The 13,850-nt window shown below is 57.5% G+C and overlaps 1 protein-coding gene across 1 annotated transcript; it reads left to right on the top strand.

Moving 5' to 3' along the window:
- Positions 1 to 4,104: 4,104 nt before the first annotated feature.
- LOC135891076 (uroplakin-3b-like) lies at positions 4,105 to 13,578 on the top strand. Its single transcript, XM_065418566.1, has 6 exons — positions 4,105 to 4,162; positions 6,884 to 7,033; positions 9,543 to 9,765; positions 12,132 to 12,208; positions 12,862 to 12,991; positions 13,416 to 13,578. Exons 1-6 carry the CDS (start codon positions 4,105 to 4,107, stop codon positions 13,576 to 13,578), a joined length of 801 nt encoding a protein of 266 aa, XP_065274638.1.
- The last annotated feature ends 272 nt before the right edge of the window (positions 13,579 to 13,850 follow it).

Here is a 13,850-nt window from a genome sequence, read left to right as displayed (position 1 = left end):
CTTGGGCAGTGAGGGGCCAATTTATAACAGCACAGGCCGTGTTTTCAAATACAATGCGATCTTCTCCTACAGCCGCAGCAGCCTTTCGGAGCCCTGCGCATCCAGAGCCCACCCGAGGGGGCAAGAGGCAGCTTGAATACAATAAGAACTGACCCCAAACCTTCCCTGCAAAGCTGGGGAGACTGATGATAGCAGGGAATGATGCAAGTCATTAGCATGGTGCATTGGCAGGCCTGGATGGGGGCCCAGGACTGGAGCAGCACCACTGGCAGGGAAAGGGGGGTTGGACGCCTGTACAGCTTGCAGCTGGACCCGGCCGGCGCTGGGAGCCCTTTCCGGTGAGCCTGGTATTAGCTGGACTGGCCGTGCGGCAGAGAATCCAGGTTCTCTCCAATTATCTATAGTGCCTAGGCCAGGGCCAATGGTTGGTTTGTTATTAGCTGGGGACTGACCCTGTAAATATGTCAGCCAAGCCTCTGAACGGCGCTCAGGGGTCCTTCAACCAGTGACTCGTGGCACACAAATGTATCACGTGGCGAAGGCGGGCCACCGCCTAATGCCAGCAAGCTCACTGGCAGAGCTCCCCCGGCCTTGCCTGGGAGCAGCCCTTGACAGCAGGACACTGCGCTGCTGAGTCCCACCAAGTCCGCGGTGCTCCACGCCGGAGGGTCCTTCTGCTGCGCTGTGATGATGAATAGCAGAGGACGCCGTGGTCGCCCCGTGCAGCCGTCCGGCATGCCCTAGCTATGCCCCCAACCAGGCTGTGTACGACCCACAGCTCTTTATTGTTTCCTATGGGAAATGGGTCTTAGAGCTGCTGGTAGAGCTGATTCTTCCCTACATCTCCTGCCATCACCTTGCTGCTTAGCTCTGCCTGACTGCCCCCGCCCGGTTAGTGCTTGGGGTGGGGGGGTGTTGGCTGAGGGGGTTATGGTTGTGAATGGGGGAGCCCAGCATGTACATAGAATCATAGACTATCAGGGTTGGAAGGGACCTCAGGAGGTCATCTAGTCATCTAGTCCAACCCCCTGCTCAAAGCAGGACCAATTCCCAACTAAATCATCCCAGCCAGGGCTTTGTCAAGCCTGACCTTAAAAACCTCTAAGGAAGGAGATTCCACCACCTCCCTAGGGAACCCATTCCAGTGCTTCACCACCCTCCTAGTGAAATAGTGTTTCCTAATATCCAACCTAGACCTCCCCCACTGCAACTTGAGACCATTGCTCCTTGTTCTGTCATCTGCCACCACTGAGAACAGCCGAGCTCATCCTCTTTGGAACCCCCCTTCAGGTAGTTGAAGGCTGCTATCAGATGTTTCTAGGTGGACGCCAGCCTGTGGTCTGAGGCTGGAGCTAACCCAGCAACCATTACTATAGAGAGCAGACGGGACCCAGCGTTCTGTTAGGAAAACAGCTGGTCCTAGACAACCAGTGTGGGAGCTGTAGCGTGGGAGCTGGCCTCATGCACGCTGCATGGGTCTGCTAGCCTATGTGCTTCTCCTGGGGCTAAGGTAACAGGAATCCAAGTTACCCCTAGATCCCAAATGGAGGCAGGGGGCCAGATGATCACTTGGTGTAAATCACCATATTGAAGCTGTGCTGATTTTCACCTTCCTCCCGCACAGAGTCCCACTGCCTGATTGTGATAATAGCACCGAGCTCTCAGCTAGCACTTTCCATCAGTAGAGCCCAAAGCACCTTCCAAAGGCGGGCGGTAGCATTAGCCCCATTTTACAGCGGAAGTCAATGGGGGCAGAGCCCACTGCCAATTGGGCCCTGCAGTCCCGTAACGAGGAACAGCAAAGAACGAGGTACAGTTTGTAAGCTGGAGGCAAATCTAACGGCAAGAAAGGTGAATTTGGGGGACAAAAAATGGAAACCCGCTGGAGATCTTAAAGTTGCTTATTGGAATTAAGGACTAAGTGGTTTAGCGTGTTGAAATGACATTTCAGTGGAAATAGAGACGTGTCAAGAGATCTGGCTTTGCTGTCTGGAAACCTGCTGTCTATATTGAGTGCATTCATGTCTTATTGCATGGGCAGTGTGCATCTGCCCGGGTTCTGCGCACAAGGGGCAAGGCCTGGCTTCTAGCCACTGTAGTTATTGAATGAACAGTGCAAGGACGGGGCCTTCTAAAGAGAGGCGCAGATACTGGTTCCTTTGGCCCCATAAATCTCTCTCTCTGACAAAAATGCTCCCAAAAAACCCCACCCAAAATATCTGGGATTAAATGAGTGGCCCCAATTTATACATCTAGGGTGAAATCCTGGCCCCATTGAAATCGGGCAAAATTCCCAAAGATCTCTGTGGGGCAGGATTTTCCTTAGGGAACATTTTGATGTCATCGGAAACCCCGCCCCCAGCCCCGCTTTACTCTCCAGTCACTGAAAATGCAGTCCGGCCCAGAGAGCTTCCTTTCCCTGGTGATTTGTACACTCCTCGCTCCTAATTACCCTTGAAACAGATCCACCTGTCTCTAGGTAATCACCTCAGAGCCGGAACTGGGGGCAGTGGCCCTCACACCGCGTTCTGGAGGAGTGATTTCTGCGCTCTCTGGAATGGCAGGAATGCTGTGTGGAAGCTGAGGGGGGAGGCGTGTTTCCAGCCCCGCAGGCCCAGAAGGGAGTGGGACAAGATAGGCCTTTAAATGTAGGTGCCTCCAATTTGGGGTCCCAGTGTTGGACACGTAGAGGGCCTGGCTTGCAGAGGTGCCCACTCGAAGCCATGAGGCTCAAATACTGAGCCACTCAGAATTAGAGCCCACTTTGGGAATGTCAGCTCTGGAAGGCTCTGTGCCTCAGTTTCCCCATCTATAAAATGGGCATAATGCTGTTGACCCATCTGTGTAAAACACTGTGAAATGCATGAATAAAGAGCGCTCTCCATCCACTAATCACCCTGGTTCTGTTTATAATCAGAGGCCTGAGGCATAACGCTCGGAGCTGGAGTTGAACCGGACCTGGTGTGGAAGGATGGGTGGGTTTGGGTCTGTCCACTCTAGAGATTAACCCCAATCGAATAAGGCTGAAGCTGGAGTGGGTTCAGGACAGGTGGCCTGGCAGCCCAGACGTTGGACTGGGACTCGGGAGATGCGCGTTCAACGTCTAGCTCCGTAGCCATCCTGCTGGGTGACGGAGGAAAAGGCACCTGGGCGCAGACGTTCACGCCCCCGCAATGGGCTAGGGGTTCAAAGAGCCCCGCTCCACTGCAGGCACCTAACGAGGGGACAGATGTCGGAAAGGTCTGAGCAGCCGATGGGCTGAAAATCTGGCCCGGGGGTGGGTGCTGAGCCCTTCTGACCATGCTGGTCCTACACCTCCCTGTGTCTCCACCAGCGATACCCTCCTACCGCCGAGGGTCATTTAATGGGTGTGAGCGGACGGGGGGCTATGAAGACACTGCCAAACCCCCCTCAACTTCAGGGCTTTTAAGACCAGACGGGGCCATTGTGATGCTCCCACAGAACAAAGGCCAGGGATCCTTGCCCGGAGCTCGGCCTCTTGCCTTCCCAGGTGAGTGGGGTTCGGATCCAGGCCCCTGGGGAGCAACAACAAGAACCTGGGAGTCAGCTCAGCAGCTGAGGGCCGGGTGGAGCAAGGCAACGTGCAAGGAAACCCGGCCATGGGGACGTTCATTCCACTCTTGCGAGCCTGACTGGGCTTGAACGGAAGGTTACAGGCCCTGGGCGAGCCCAGCCCAGCCTCCAGAGGGGCACGGCCGCGAGTCTTGGGCTCTCTCCACCCCGGTCAGAGGGAATTGTCCTCATTCCCAGCTCAGCGACTGCATTTTCATTGCCAGCCTTCGGGACCCTGGAGCTTTGCTGAAGAACCGGCCCGACCTGTTTGCTATCTGGGCCTCGATCCCCCAGCGAGGAATGCAGGTGGCTGGGAACTGGAGGGCGGAGGGCACAGCAGAGACCCTGGGGGCAGGGACATATCTGAACTGGGGGGGGGGGGGGGCAGGGAAGTGGTAGGGGGAGATCTTTCCCCTCTGCCATCCTCTTCACAGTAGTGCCCAGGACAGAGAGCGAGGCACAGGGGACCTCGCTGTCCCAGCTGTATGCTCCAGATCAGGCCAAGACACACCCAGGCTGTCCTCTGCTGCGATGGAGCTGCCGCTGCTGCTGCTGGTGCTGACTGGGATCTGCGCGGGCAGGGTCCTAGGTGAATTTTTGACTATAACAGCCGATAGTGGTCTGGTGGTGCTGGCCGCTGGGGAGGGGCAGAGCTGTGGGTGGATGGGGAGGGAAGGGAGAGCGATGGGGTGGGTGGAGGGAGAGGGACGCTACGGGGTGGTTGGGGGGGGACGCTATGAAGTGAATGGGCAGAGAAGGGGAGGTTTGGGGATGGATGGGTGAGGAAGGACGCTGTGGGGTCAGGAGAAGAAGGGAGAAGCTGTGGGGTGAATGGGCTGAGGGGATCCTATAGGGCACGTGGATGGGGAGGGATGCTATGGGGTGGGTGGATGGGGAGGGACGCTATGGGGTGGGGAGAGGAAGGGAGAAGCTGTGGGGTGAATGGGCTGAGAGGGGGATCCTATGGGGTGGGTGGATGGGGAGGGACGCTATGGGGTGGGGAGAGGAAGGGAGAAGCTGTGGGGTGAATGGGCTGAGAGGGGGATCCTATGGGGTGGGTGGATGGGGAGGGACGCTATGGGGTGGGGAGAGGAAGGGAGAAGCTGTGGGGTGAATGGGCTGAGAGGGGGATCCTATGGGGTGGGTGGATGGGGAGGGACGCTATGGGGTGGGGAGAGGAAGGGAGAAGCCGTGGGGTGAATGGGTGAGGAGAGGAAAGCTGTGGAGTCGAAGGGTCTTTTCCCCTAAATACTTAGCAGAGGGAGAGAATCTGGGGGACTTTCCTTCCCCAGAAGGTCTTTGCCGGGGGACTCCAACCCCCTGCGTGTATTGGGAGCTGTTAAACCCCTGCTCAGACTGGTGTTGGGAAGCAGTTTGGGGCCTGAGCCGAAGCCCACTGGGGGGCCCCCTTGACCTCCAAGGCATTTGGCGCAATCAGACACTCGGCGAGTTCGTTAGCTCCAGTCTGGGCAGTTTCCCCGCTGGGGAAGGCAGCTCCGGCTTCAGGATGGCCCCAGGCTGGCTTCCACCAGGGCTTTCCCTTGGCGAGGGGGGCAGGGGCCTTGTCCCAGGCACGGTCCCTCAGCCTAGCCTGGGCAGGAGGTGGGTCTCTAGTGCTTGGATGGCGATGGGGATACAGAGCCTTGCACCTCAGGCACGTGGCTTCTGAGCCAGCCCATTGTGGGAACGGCTGACAGCGGCTGCCTCGGGCGGCGATTTGGTGCCTGCCTGCAGACTCGGTCCAGTTCCCCGCTGCCCCCGTCACCAAATAGCCCTTTGTGGTCAGCCGCAGCAGAGAGGCCACAGGGCTGGCTGGGTTGTGGAGGCCGAACTGCCCTCTCAGGCCCCTCCACGCCCGAGGGGAGCACATGATCCCAGAAGTTGGCGCTGCCCATGTCGTGCCAGAGCAGGTGAGCTCCGTGGGGCAGCGGGGCTCCCAGGCACTACCACACCCACAGCACCACCAGGGGATGTGGGGTCCAGGTGGCCAGCCCAGCGCGGAGGTCCTAGGCCCAGAGCCCGCAGTGTGCTGAGCACGTCAGCAGGGACGGCGCTCCGGCGAGGGTTTGTGTTTGCCCAGCAGGGCACAGTGACCCGCTGGTGCTATTGTGTTGCTGCGTCATAACGCAGCTGGGTTCGAGTCACAACATCACAGCGGGTCGGGACGACATTGCCCCCCCAGGGACAGGCAGGGTACTGATGCCACACGACATCACCAGCTGCCGGGCCCATGACAACGGGGACTCCCCTGGGCCTTGCAGGATGGCAGCCGCGGGGTCCCACCCTGTCCCTCCAGCTCAGCAGCACGCGTAGCGGGGGCCCCGGTTCTCCCCGACAGGCTGCTCTAATTTCATATGGGGGGGGTGAACTTTGCTCAGCTACACCAGTGCGAATCTGGCTTGACTCCGGATTCCCACTGCTCTAAGGGACTGAGCGTAGCTGGTCTGCAGGAAGCTCTTTCCAGCGCTGGAGTGGGGGGTCATCCGTCACATTGGATGCTGAGGGCCAGATCCTCAGCTGGTGTAAATCGGGGTTGCTCCAGGGAAGTCAATGGAGCAATGCCCGTTTACCCCAGTAGCCAAATGACGCCAGCTGAAGAGCAGGCCCCAAATGCCAGTAGGGTCCATTTCAGTGAATCCGGCTTGTGATCAGAGGCCCAGGTTTGTGCCCAGAAGCTCCAAGCCTTAGATCCCTCAGCATTATGGATGATAACGCTGGATCTGCTTGTGATCCGGAGCCACGTCCAATCCCTTTGCGACTCGTGCTAAGGCACACGCTAGGGTGCTGGTCGTGCACGACTGAGCCTCTCGTATCTCGGCCACGGATTCAGGTCTGCTCCAGGTCAGCAGAGAACTGAACTGATAAGAGCCATCAGCCCGTTGGTCGCCTGTGTGAAATGGGCACGAGGACTGGCACTATTAACGAGCGCCCTGGTGGGTGGTCTCTGCTCGGAGACCGAGGGCCAGATTTGGCTCTGTTACACCGCTTCAAAGCGTTGGTGTATTTGGGTGGTGGTGCCCCAGGCATGGATCAGCTAGGAGCTGTACGGACCTGCAACAAAGCGTTGGCCCCTGCCACAAAGAGGGGCAGTCGGTGTGTGAGAGGAGAGACCGAGGGGAGCCCAATGGAAGCTGTCACAGCTCACCGGCTGCCACGCACTCATGGTCACCGCTGCCGTGGGCCCGTCAGCCCGGTGACAATGCTGCGTTCAGCAGGAAATGAGAAGCGTTGGGTTCCCCGCCCCCCTCTCTGCTGGGCCCCATATCCACCTCCAGCCTCGCGGCCTCACTCTGTGCGTTTGTTTCTCCAGAGACGGTCCCCTACACGCCCCAGATCACTGCCAAGTCGCTGGAAGGGAAGCTCACCGCGACCACCTTCACGCTGGACCAGCCCATCTGCATCTTCGATCAGTACGTGAACAGCACCGATGACATCTGGCTGGTCGTTGCCTTCACTAACGGTACGTGTGGCTCCAGACCCCGCCAGGCACCTTTCCCTGTGCCTACAACAGCCTTTGCCAGCCCCGATATGGCACTGTCTGAGGAGGAAGTTCACAGGCACCTCTATTCCCCTTCTGGCTTTTCCTTCCTCTGTCTCACTTGAGAGATTGTAGGGCTGTGTCTCCTCTCTAAGGGGTTACTCCCTGCCCTAGTAAAGGCAACGGGGTCAGAGCACGGCACTAGGACGCCTGTGTTTTAGTCCTGGCTCTGCAACTGACTCACTCTGCGGCCTTGGGCTAGTCACGGAGGCTCACATTTTCAAAAGCAACCTCTGAACTTGGCTGCCTCAACTCGTGGAGGCCTGAGCTAGCGGGAAGTTAAATAAGATCCTCTGTCCAGGCCCGAGTCAGGCAGGGTGGAAAGCTGCCATCCAAATGAGCTGCACTGTGCCCAGCCAAGCGGTAGAGGGAGCCAAAGGACACCCTGGCCCCTAATTTAAATGAGTTCAGTGAAATACGTGTTTGCATGAAATTTTCGGCTGGGCTCTAGAGATTCCTAGGAATGTGGGGTTTGCCACACCGGATCAGGCCGCTGGTCCTTCAGGTTTGGTATCTTGCCTCTAGCTGTGGCTTCAGGAGCACACCTGCTCCATTATGCACCTAGCCAATTGCACAATACTGTGAATGGAGGGGAAACACCCCTGCAGCCCTCACCTTACGCCCTGGAGCGGGACTTTGGATTGCTCATATCTGAGCATGGGGACGACAGCTCTTTACAACTGGATCGCTTTGTCCAGCCCTTTGAAAAAAGCCCGCAGCAGATCGAGACGCTAACCGCCTGCCGGCATTCCTAGGGGAGCAAGAATCCTCTGGATGCTTAACCCAGCGAGCCTGGCAGTGATCTCACATTCATTACCCACTGCCCTGTTTCCGCAGAGGGCGCTCTGCCTTTGTAGAATAAAGCCCGGTCCGCCCTTAAAACGGATCCCGCCTAGCTGTGCTGGCTCTGTGGAAAAACCACGGTTCCTGGGCCAATGCAGTGTAGACGCAGCTATGCTGACAGAAGAGTGCTCTGCAGTGTGGACGCAGCGTCTTGCGTCCTGGCTCCATTCCCCAGCACTGGGAAAGCACAAACATCCTGTGCATTTCAACCAGGCAGAGCGTGTGTGTCTGCTGCAGCCGGCGCCGATTTGCAGTGTTAGCCCGTTCTCCGTGCCCGCTGCGACGCACCGCTCTCTGTCCCGGCGTGGCAGCTCCCTCGCTGGGACCCGCCGGCTTCGGGCACAAGCGTTTCACTGCACACGGCCTGGCGATGCGCCATCCATGGGCCACTCTCGCGATTTTGGTTCCTAGTGTGCACGGGGCGGAATTATTGCCGGGGCAGGCGCTCGCAGCAGGAGAATACCCACCCGTGGGCCATCCCTCGTGCTTCCGTTCACACTGCAACACGTACACTTAGGCCTGAGGCGCTGGCCGTTGGAGTCATTGGCAAGACAGTCGGTAATGCAGCAGCTGGGCTGGACACGGTCCCCACCCACCGAGCAGATGGTCAGATCTAGGGAAGGTCTTTGCTGCAGAGTTAACTCAGGTGATCAGCCCCTGGATCTGAGCACCCGGGTTAGTCTCACCCGGGTGTCAGCAGCCCTGCTGCAAAGTAACTTCGGGGGGCCCGTCCCATGGTTCGTAGTGCTGCAGTGAGCTGAGCGGCTCTGATTGCGGCCCAGTGAATTGGGGAGAACATGTCTGTCCTCCTGGGCGCACGGGGTGAATCGTGGGAAGGCAGCACAGTTATCAGCACTGGCGTGGTTCAGCCTGTGTCCCCACTTGAAAATGGACAGGTGGTTTGCCTGAGGGAAAGCCTCCCCCGGGTTTGAGCCTATACCCCCGGCTGGGTCAGTTAGTCGGGTTGAAAAACACCACTCAATTGGGGTGAGAGGGTTTGGTATGTGGACGGGAGGAGGGCTAGGGGCAGCCCATGAGTAAAAGCCAGAGTTAACTCTGCAGTGAAGACAGATCCCCGTTCAGGTCACAAGCCCTAACACTGCCCTAGCTAATGCAGATCCTATGTTGGCCCAAGGAGTAGCAGCTTGTGCTTTCAGTGCAGATAAACCCAAGCTCCATCCTTACTCACAGCCACAGGGGGATGCTGAGTTTGCTCAAGCAATGACCATAACAGTCAGGGGTCTGCCCTGAAACGATCCCCATTCCGAACCTGTGCCTTTCTATACTTATGGGGCTTGGGGTGCAGGTTTTTTCAATGTATTTAGGGGCTTTTCTAGGCTCCCTATCTCCACAGCACCTGTGCCACTCAGCACCAATGGATTTAGCTTCCCAGCACCTCTGTGACATGATGAACGATTTAAATATGGGGAAACTGAGGCACTGTGGGATTAAGTGACTTGCCCAGGGTCAGCCTGGAAGTCAGTGGCAGAGCTGGGAATGGAACAACCATCTCCCAAGTCAAGTACCTTGACCACCAGCCCAGCCTTCCCACCTAATCCGGTAACACTCTCTTCTTTTTCATCCGCAGTCACATCCCATTTCAAAAATCCAACCTCAAAGACCCAAATCCCTCCCTACCAGAAGCTATCGACCGCTCTCCATTACATGACGCTGAAGACTTCCATAGCCTTCTACCCATGTGCTGAAAACAGGGCCCCTAGCGTGCTCCGGGTTGGCAGTGACACGTCCTGCAAAGACGACCGCAGCCTGGAGTACTGCAACGGACCCCTGCCTCATCCCGGGCCTTACAGGTACGACAGTTTGAACCCAGGCAGCCCAGCAGATAGGGGCCTGGCTGTCCTCTCCCTCACACAGCGGAAATCAGGAGTAACTCCCGGGTAGGCAGCGGACTCAGTCCCATATAGTTAGAGATTAGAGATCACCTGTATTTGCAGTAGCACCTAGGAACCGCTGTCCTGAACCAGGGCCCCGCTGTGCAAGGCGCTGTACACACACAGGTTAGACAGATGGTCCCTGCCCCAAGGAGATTCCTGATAACAAATTCAACCTCTTTAATGTTAACTCCCCTTGTCCCTCCATTCCCACCCTCTCTGGCTTTCTGTCTCCTCCGATCGGTGCAGCACCCCCGGCAATCTTCACACCATCAAAGCTTGCTCTTTCCCAGTCTAGAACTCACGCGCGCACAGAATCCAGCACGTGCATTTGCTAAGGAGGTTCCTGGTGCTTTTTAACCCACTCTTTGTGGCTGGGTTGGCTGGGTGCAAGGAAGTTTAAGGAGCCTGCTAGATCCTGGCTCCTAGATCACAGGGCTGGCTCTGCCACCTCTTCCCACTCCAGCCACTCAGTTGCCTTTTGTAATTAACTGGCTCTTTAATGATAAGTGCCCCAGTGTGGTCATTTCTGCCGTCCTCTCAGTCCTGATGCAAGAGGCACCTGCTCTTCCTCACCTGCCGCTCAGGAAAAGGGCATTCCTTCTCTCTTCTCACTGTTCTTCCATTCTCCCCTTACTCCCCAGCCCCCGTCTTAAGACACCAACTAACTCCTGAGCATGGCGAGCGGAGTGGTTTGCAGATATCTAATCCCACATGGTGCTGGGGAAAGGGGCATCACCAGGGAAGCAACCAGAGAAGACCCCCGTGCTGGCTATCTGAGCGGAGAATTGGGTTAGATTCTGCCTTTAGTATACATCCTTCCAGCCCGTTGACTTTAGTGGGGTTGTGCAGGTGTATCTCAGGGCAGGATCTCACCCAGGAAATTTGCTGGCACCAGGGGGCTTTGCATTTTGGAGGTTTCTACGTACACAGAAAGATAGAGAACAAACCTCTCTTCTACTTCAGAACTACAGTTCCTCGTGCTGTGTGAGGATAGGTTCCTTGTGGAATAACATTCAGCCACTAGATGTCTCCCTGTGCTCCATACACTTGCAGGCAGGGCGTGGTCCCTGGTAAACAAGGGTAACCATGCTGGAATTTGAGCTGCGTGGCAACCTGTTTGTGTCTCTAGTCAGTAGCTGTATTCTTTAACAAATACCTCCCGCTTAAGGAGGACTTTGATTCCATAGACCGTGACTAAGGTTAAGATTTTGTCACTGTTATTTTTAGTAAATGTCACGGGCAATAAACAAAAATTCACTGGAGCCATAAGGTGGGGAAGAGGGGGCTGGGGACAGGGGAATGACAGCTGGACCCTGTGGGTGGAGGGGTCTAAGAGCCCGAGCCCCACCCCAGGGGGCAGGGGGACTGACAGCCCAAGTCCCACCACCATGGGGGAGGGGCATACAGCTCCAGCCCTGGCTGCAGTGGGGTGGGGGGCGTAAAGCCCCAGCTCTGTCCCCACTGCTGACAGCTGAAGCCAAAGTCATGGAGGTCCGGTAAAGTCACAGAATCTGTGACTAAATCGTATCCTTAACCACGGCAGTCTGAGTGTCCCTCTTAGCATACACTGCACCTGCCGATCACTGTCGTACCTAGGTCCTGATATACCAAAGGCTGATAATACTGGACATCTGCTTTGGGGGTCTTTAATCTAGAGGAGAAAGTCAGAATAAGATCCACTGTCTGGGAGCTGAGACTCAACAAATTCAGATTAGGAATAAGGCATAAGTATTTAATAGTGAAGGTAATTAACCACTGGACCAACCGACCTTGCGACCCAGGGCAGTCTCCATCTCCTGAAGTCTCTAAGGCCAGAGCAGATGGCTTTCTAACAAGTATGCTATGGCACAAGTAGGAGTTAGGGGCTCGACCCGGGAATGAGTGGGGAAGGTTCTGCAGGAGGTCCAGGTACATGATCAGAATGGGCCCTTCCAGCCTTAAAGAACTAGGAGTCGGGGTAAAGGTGATGGCAAGGAGAAAGAGCCAGATCCTCTACTGGTGTCATTCACCATAGCTCCATTGAATTCAGTCGAGCTGCATCGAGATGTACCAGCAGAGGATCCAATCGATGGTGTCTTGGGCCAGCTGTCTGGAGACAGCCTATGGACAGACAGACCCAGGATTTGTCGGTGACAAGTTGGGTCAGTTTTGCTCTCCAAGCGTGAGAGGTCTACGTGGCTTTGCCGTTTGCACCTGCATCCCTGATGCTCCAACGTGGGCTGGGCTGGAGCCCTGCCAAATGTCACTGACCTTCTCTCTTCTTTTCTCGCCGGCTCTTTCAGAGTGAAATTTCTCATCCTGGATACCAATGGGTCCAAGGCAGAGACAAGATGGTCCCAACAAATTATACTGAAGCAAGGTAACCCTGGAAGAACAGGGAAGGGGCGTCTTGCGTTGTAAGCATCTTGGGGGAGGGTTCTTGTCTCCTTTAAGCCTTGTAAAGGGGGATGATCCCACCCCCACTCTCAAGGCAGCACATAGGGACTTGGGTTCCTGACTCACCCTCTGCACGCTTCCTCGGGCTTGTTAGGATGGTATGTACCAGCCAGAGCTGGCAGATCCCAGGGTGTCTCCTTGCAGGCCCCCTGTCCCGCCTTGCTCAGAGATACTCAGTCTTTTAAGCTCCTGAGTTGTAGTTAATTGGGCCCGCCTGGTCTAGTTGCCCGGGTGAGTCAGCAGAACAGCTCTGCACCTCCTATAGGCCCTTACAGCCTGATACTCGGTCAGAAGCCTTGAGTGACCAGGCTACGTTACAGCTCCCTATGGGAATCCGACACTGAGCTGCCGGGGCACCGTGCCACCCATACAAACCTGGGAGAGGGAAGTGACTGTCTGAGCAGCACTAAGGGAGCTGGCCCTAAATGATCGCAGCTTCCGCCATCCTCCTCCCTATTTCCTCTCCTCCCTTCCCTGCTGGATCCCTTCAGTCCCCACCACCATCCCCTCCGGCTCCTTGCCCTCCCCGAGCCCCTCCATGCCCGCGGTGAAAGCTTCCCCTGCCGTGTGCCCCAGGTCGCAAGGCGCGCTCCATCGACACCTGGCCCGGGAGGCGCAGCGGCACCATGGTCGTCATCACTTCCATCCTCTCCAGCTTCATCGGCGTCCTGGTGATCTTGTTCCTGTGCACAGTCGCCTACGAGTGGTGAGTGCCGACGCCCAGAGGGAGGCGCAGCCCGGCTGCGCCTTGGAGCAGAGACTGGCTCGACCTGGGGGGGCGGGAATCTGTGAGCCCAGGCCAGTGGGAAGGCTCTGGATGTGCTTTCTTTGGGGAATGGCGAGTGAGCTGTCCTCCCCACCTGGCACTCATGCAGCACCCACCCTCTCTGCTCAGCACCCTGGGGTCAGAGGTCAGCAGCCTGGGTGGGGCCGGTGTGCCCCGGCCACGCTCCCCCCCCCCCCCCCCCCCCCCCAGCACTGGGCTATGAGAGTAGACGCAGGGCCGCCCCCAGCAGCCACTCGGCCTGGCGCTGCGGGAGAAGGGTTGGGTGCTGGGCCCGCCGAGCTGCTGCTTTGGTGCTACGTGGTCCGTGCTGCTCACCAGCTGCGTGTCTGTGGGTTGTTTACAGCTTTAAGCTTTGGCGGCGAGAGGAGCCCGCGGTCCCGGAGGAGCCACGCGCCGGGTCCTTCAGAGAGAGGGAGTACGATACCCACCACATCCCCCCGTCGCAGGCTCCACCCCAGCCCCCCAGCGACGTGCCCCGGCCTCACTCGCCAGCCGCCTCCCCATAGGAGCCCAGAGCTTCCCGCAGGCCATCGTCCTGGGCTCAGCGGTCAGCACGCGGGCATCCCCTGAAACCTCACCTCCCATGTACGCACCCCGTGCCCTCGCCATCACGCACCCTGCTGCCGGCCTCCCCTATATACCCCACCCCCAGTGTCCCCCTACGCACCCCGGGCCCCAGCATCCCCATCATGCACCCTGCTGCCCGGCATCCCCTATATACCCCAGCCCCAGTGTCCCCTCCACTCCCCATGCCCTCGCCATCACGCACCCTGCTGCC

The sequence above is a fragment of the Emys orbicularis genome, chromosome 17 (genome assembly GCF_028017835.1).
Source record: "Emys orbicularis isolate rEmyOrb1 chromosome 17, rEmyOrb1.hap1, whole genome shotgun sequence".
Taxonomy (NCBI): Eukaryota; Metazoa; Chordata; order Testudines; family Emydidae; genus Emys; species Emys orbicularis.
Note: the sequence above shows the minus strand (reverse complement) of the source record. Positions and strands in the feature narration are given on the sequence as shown.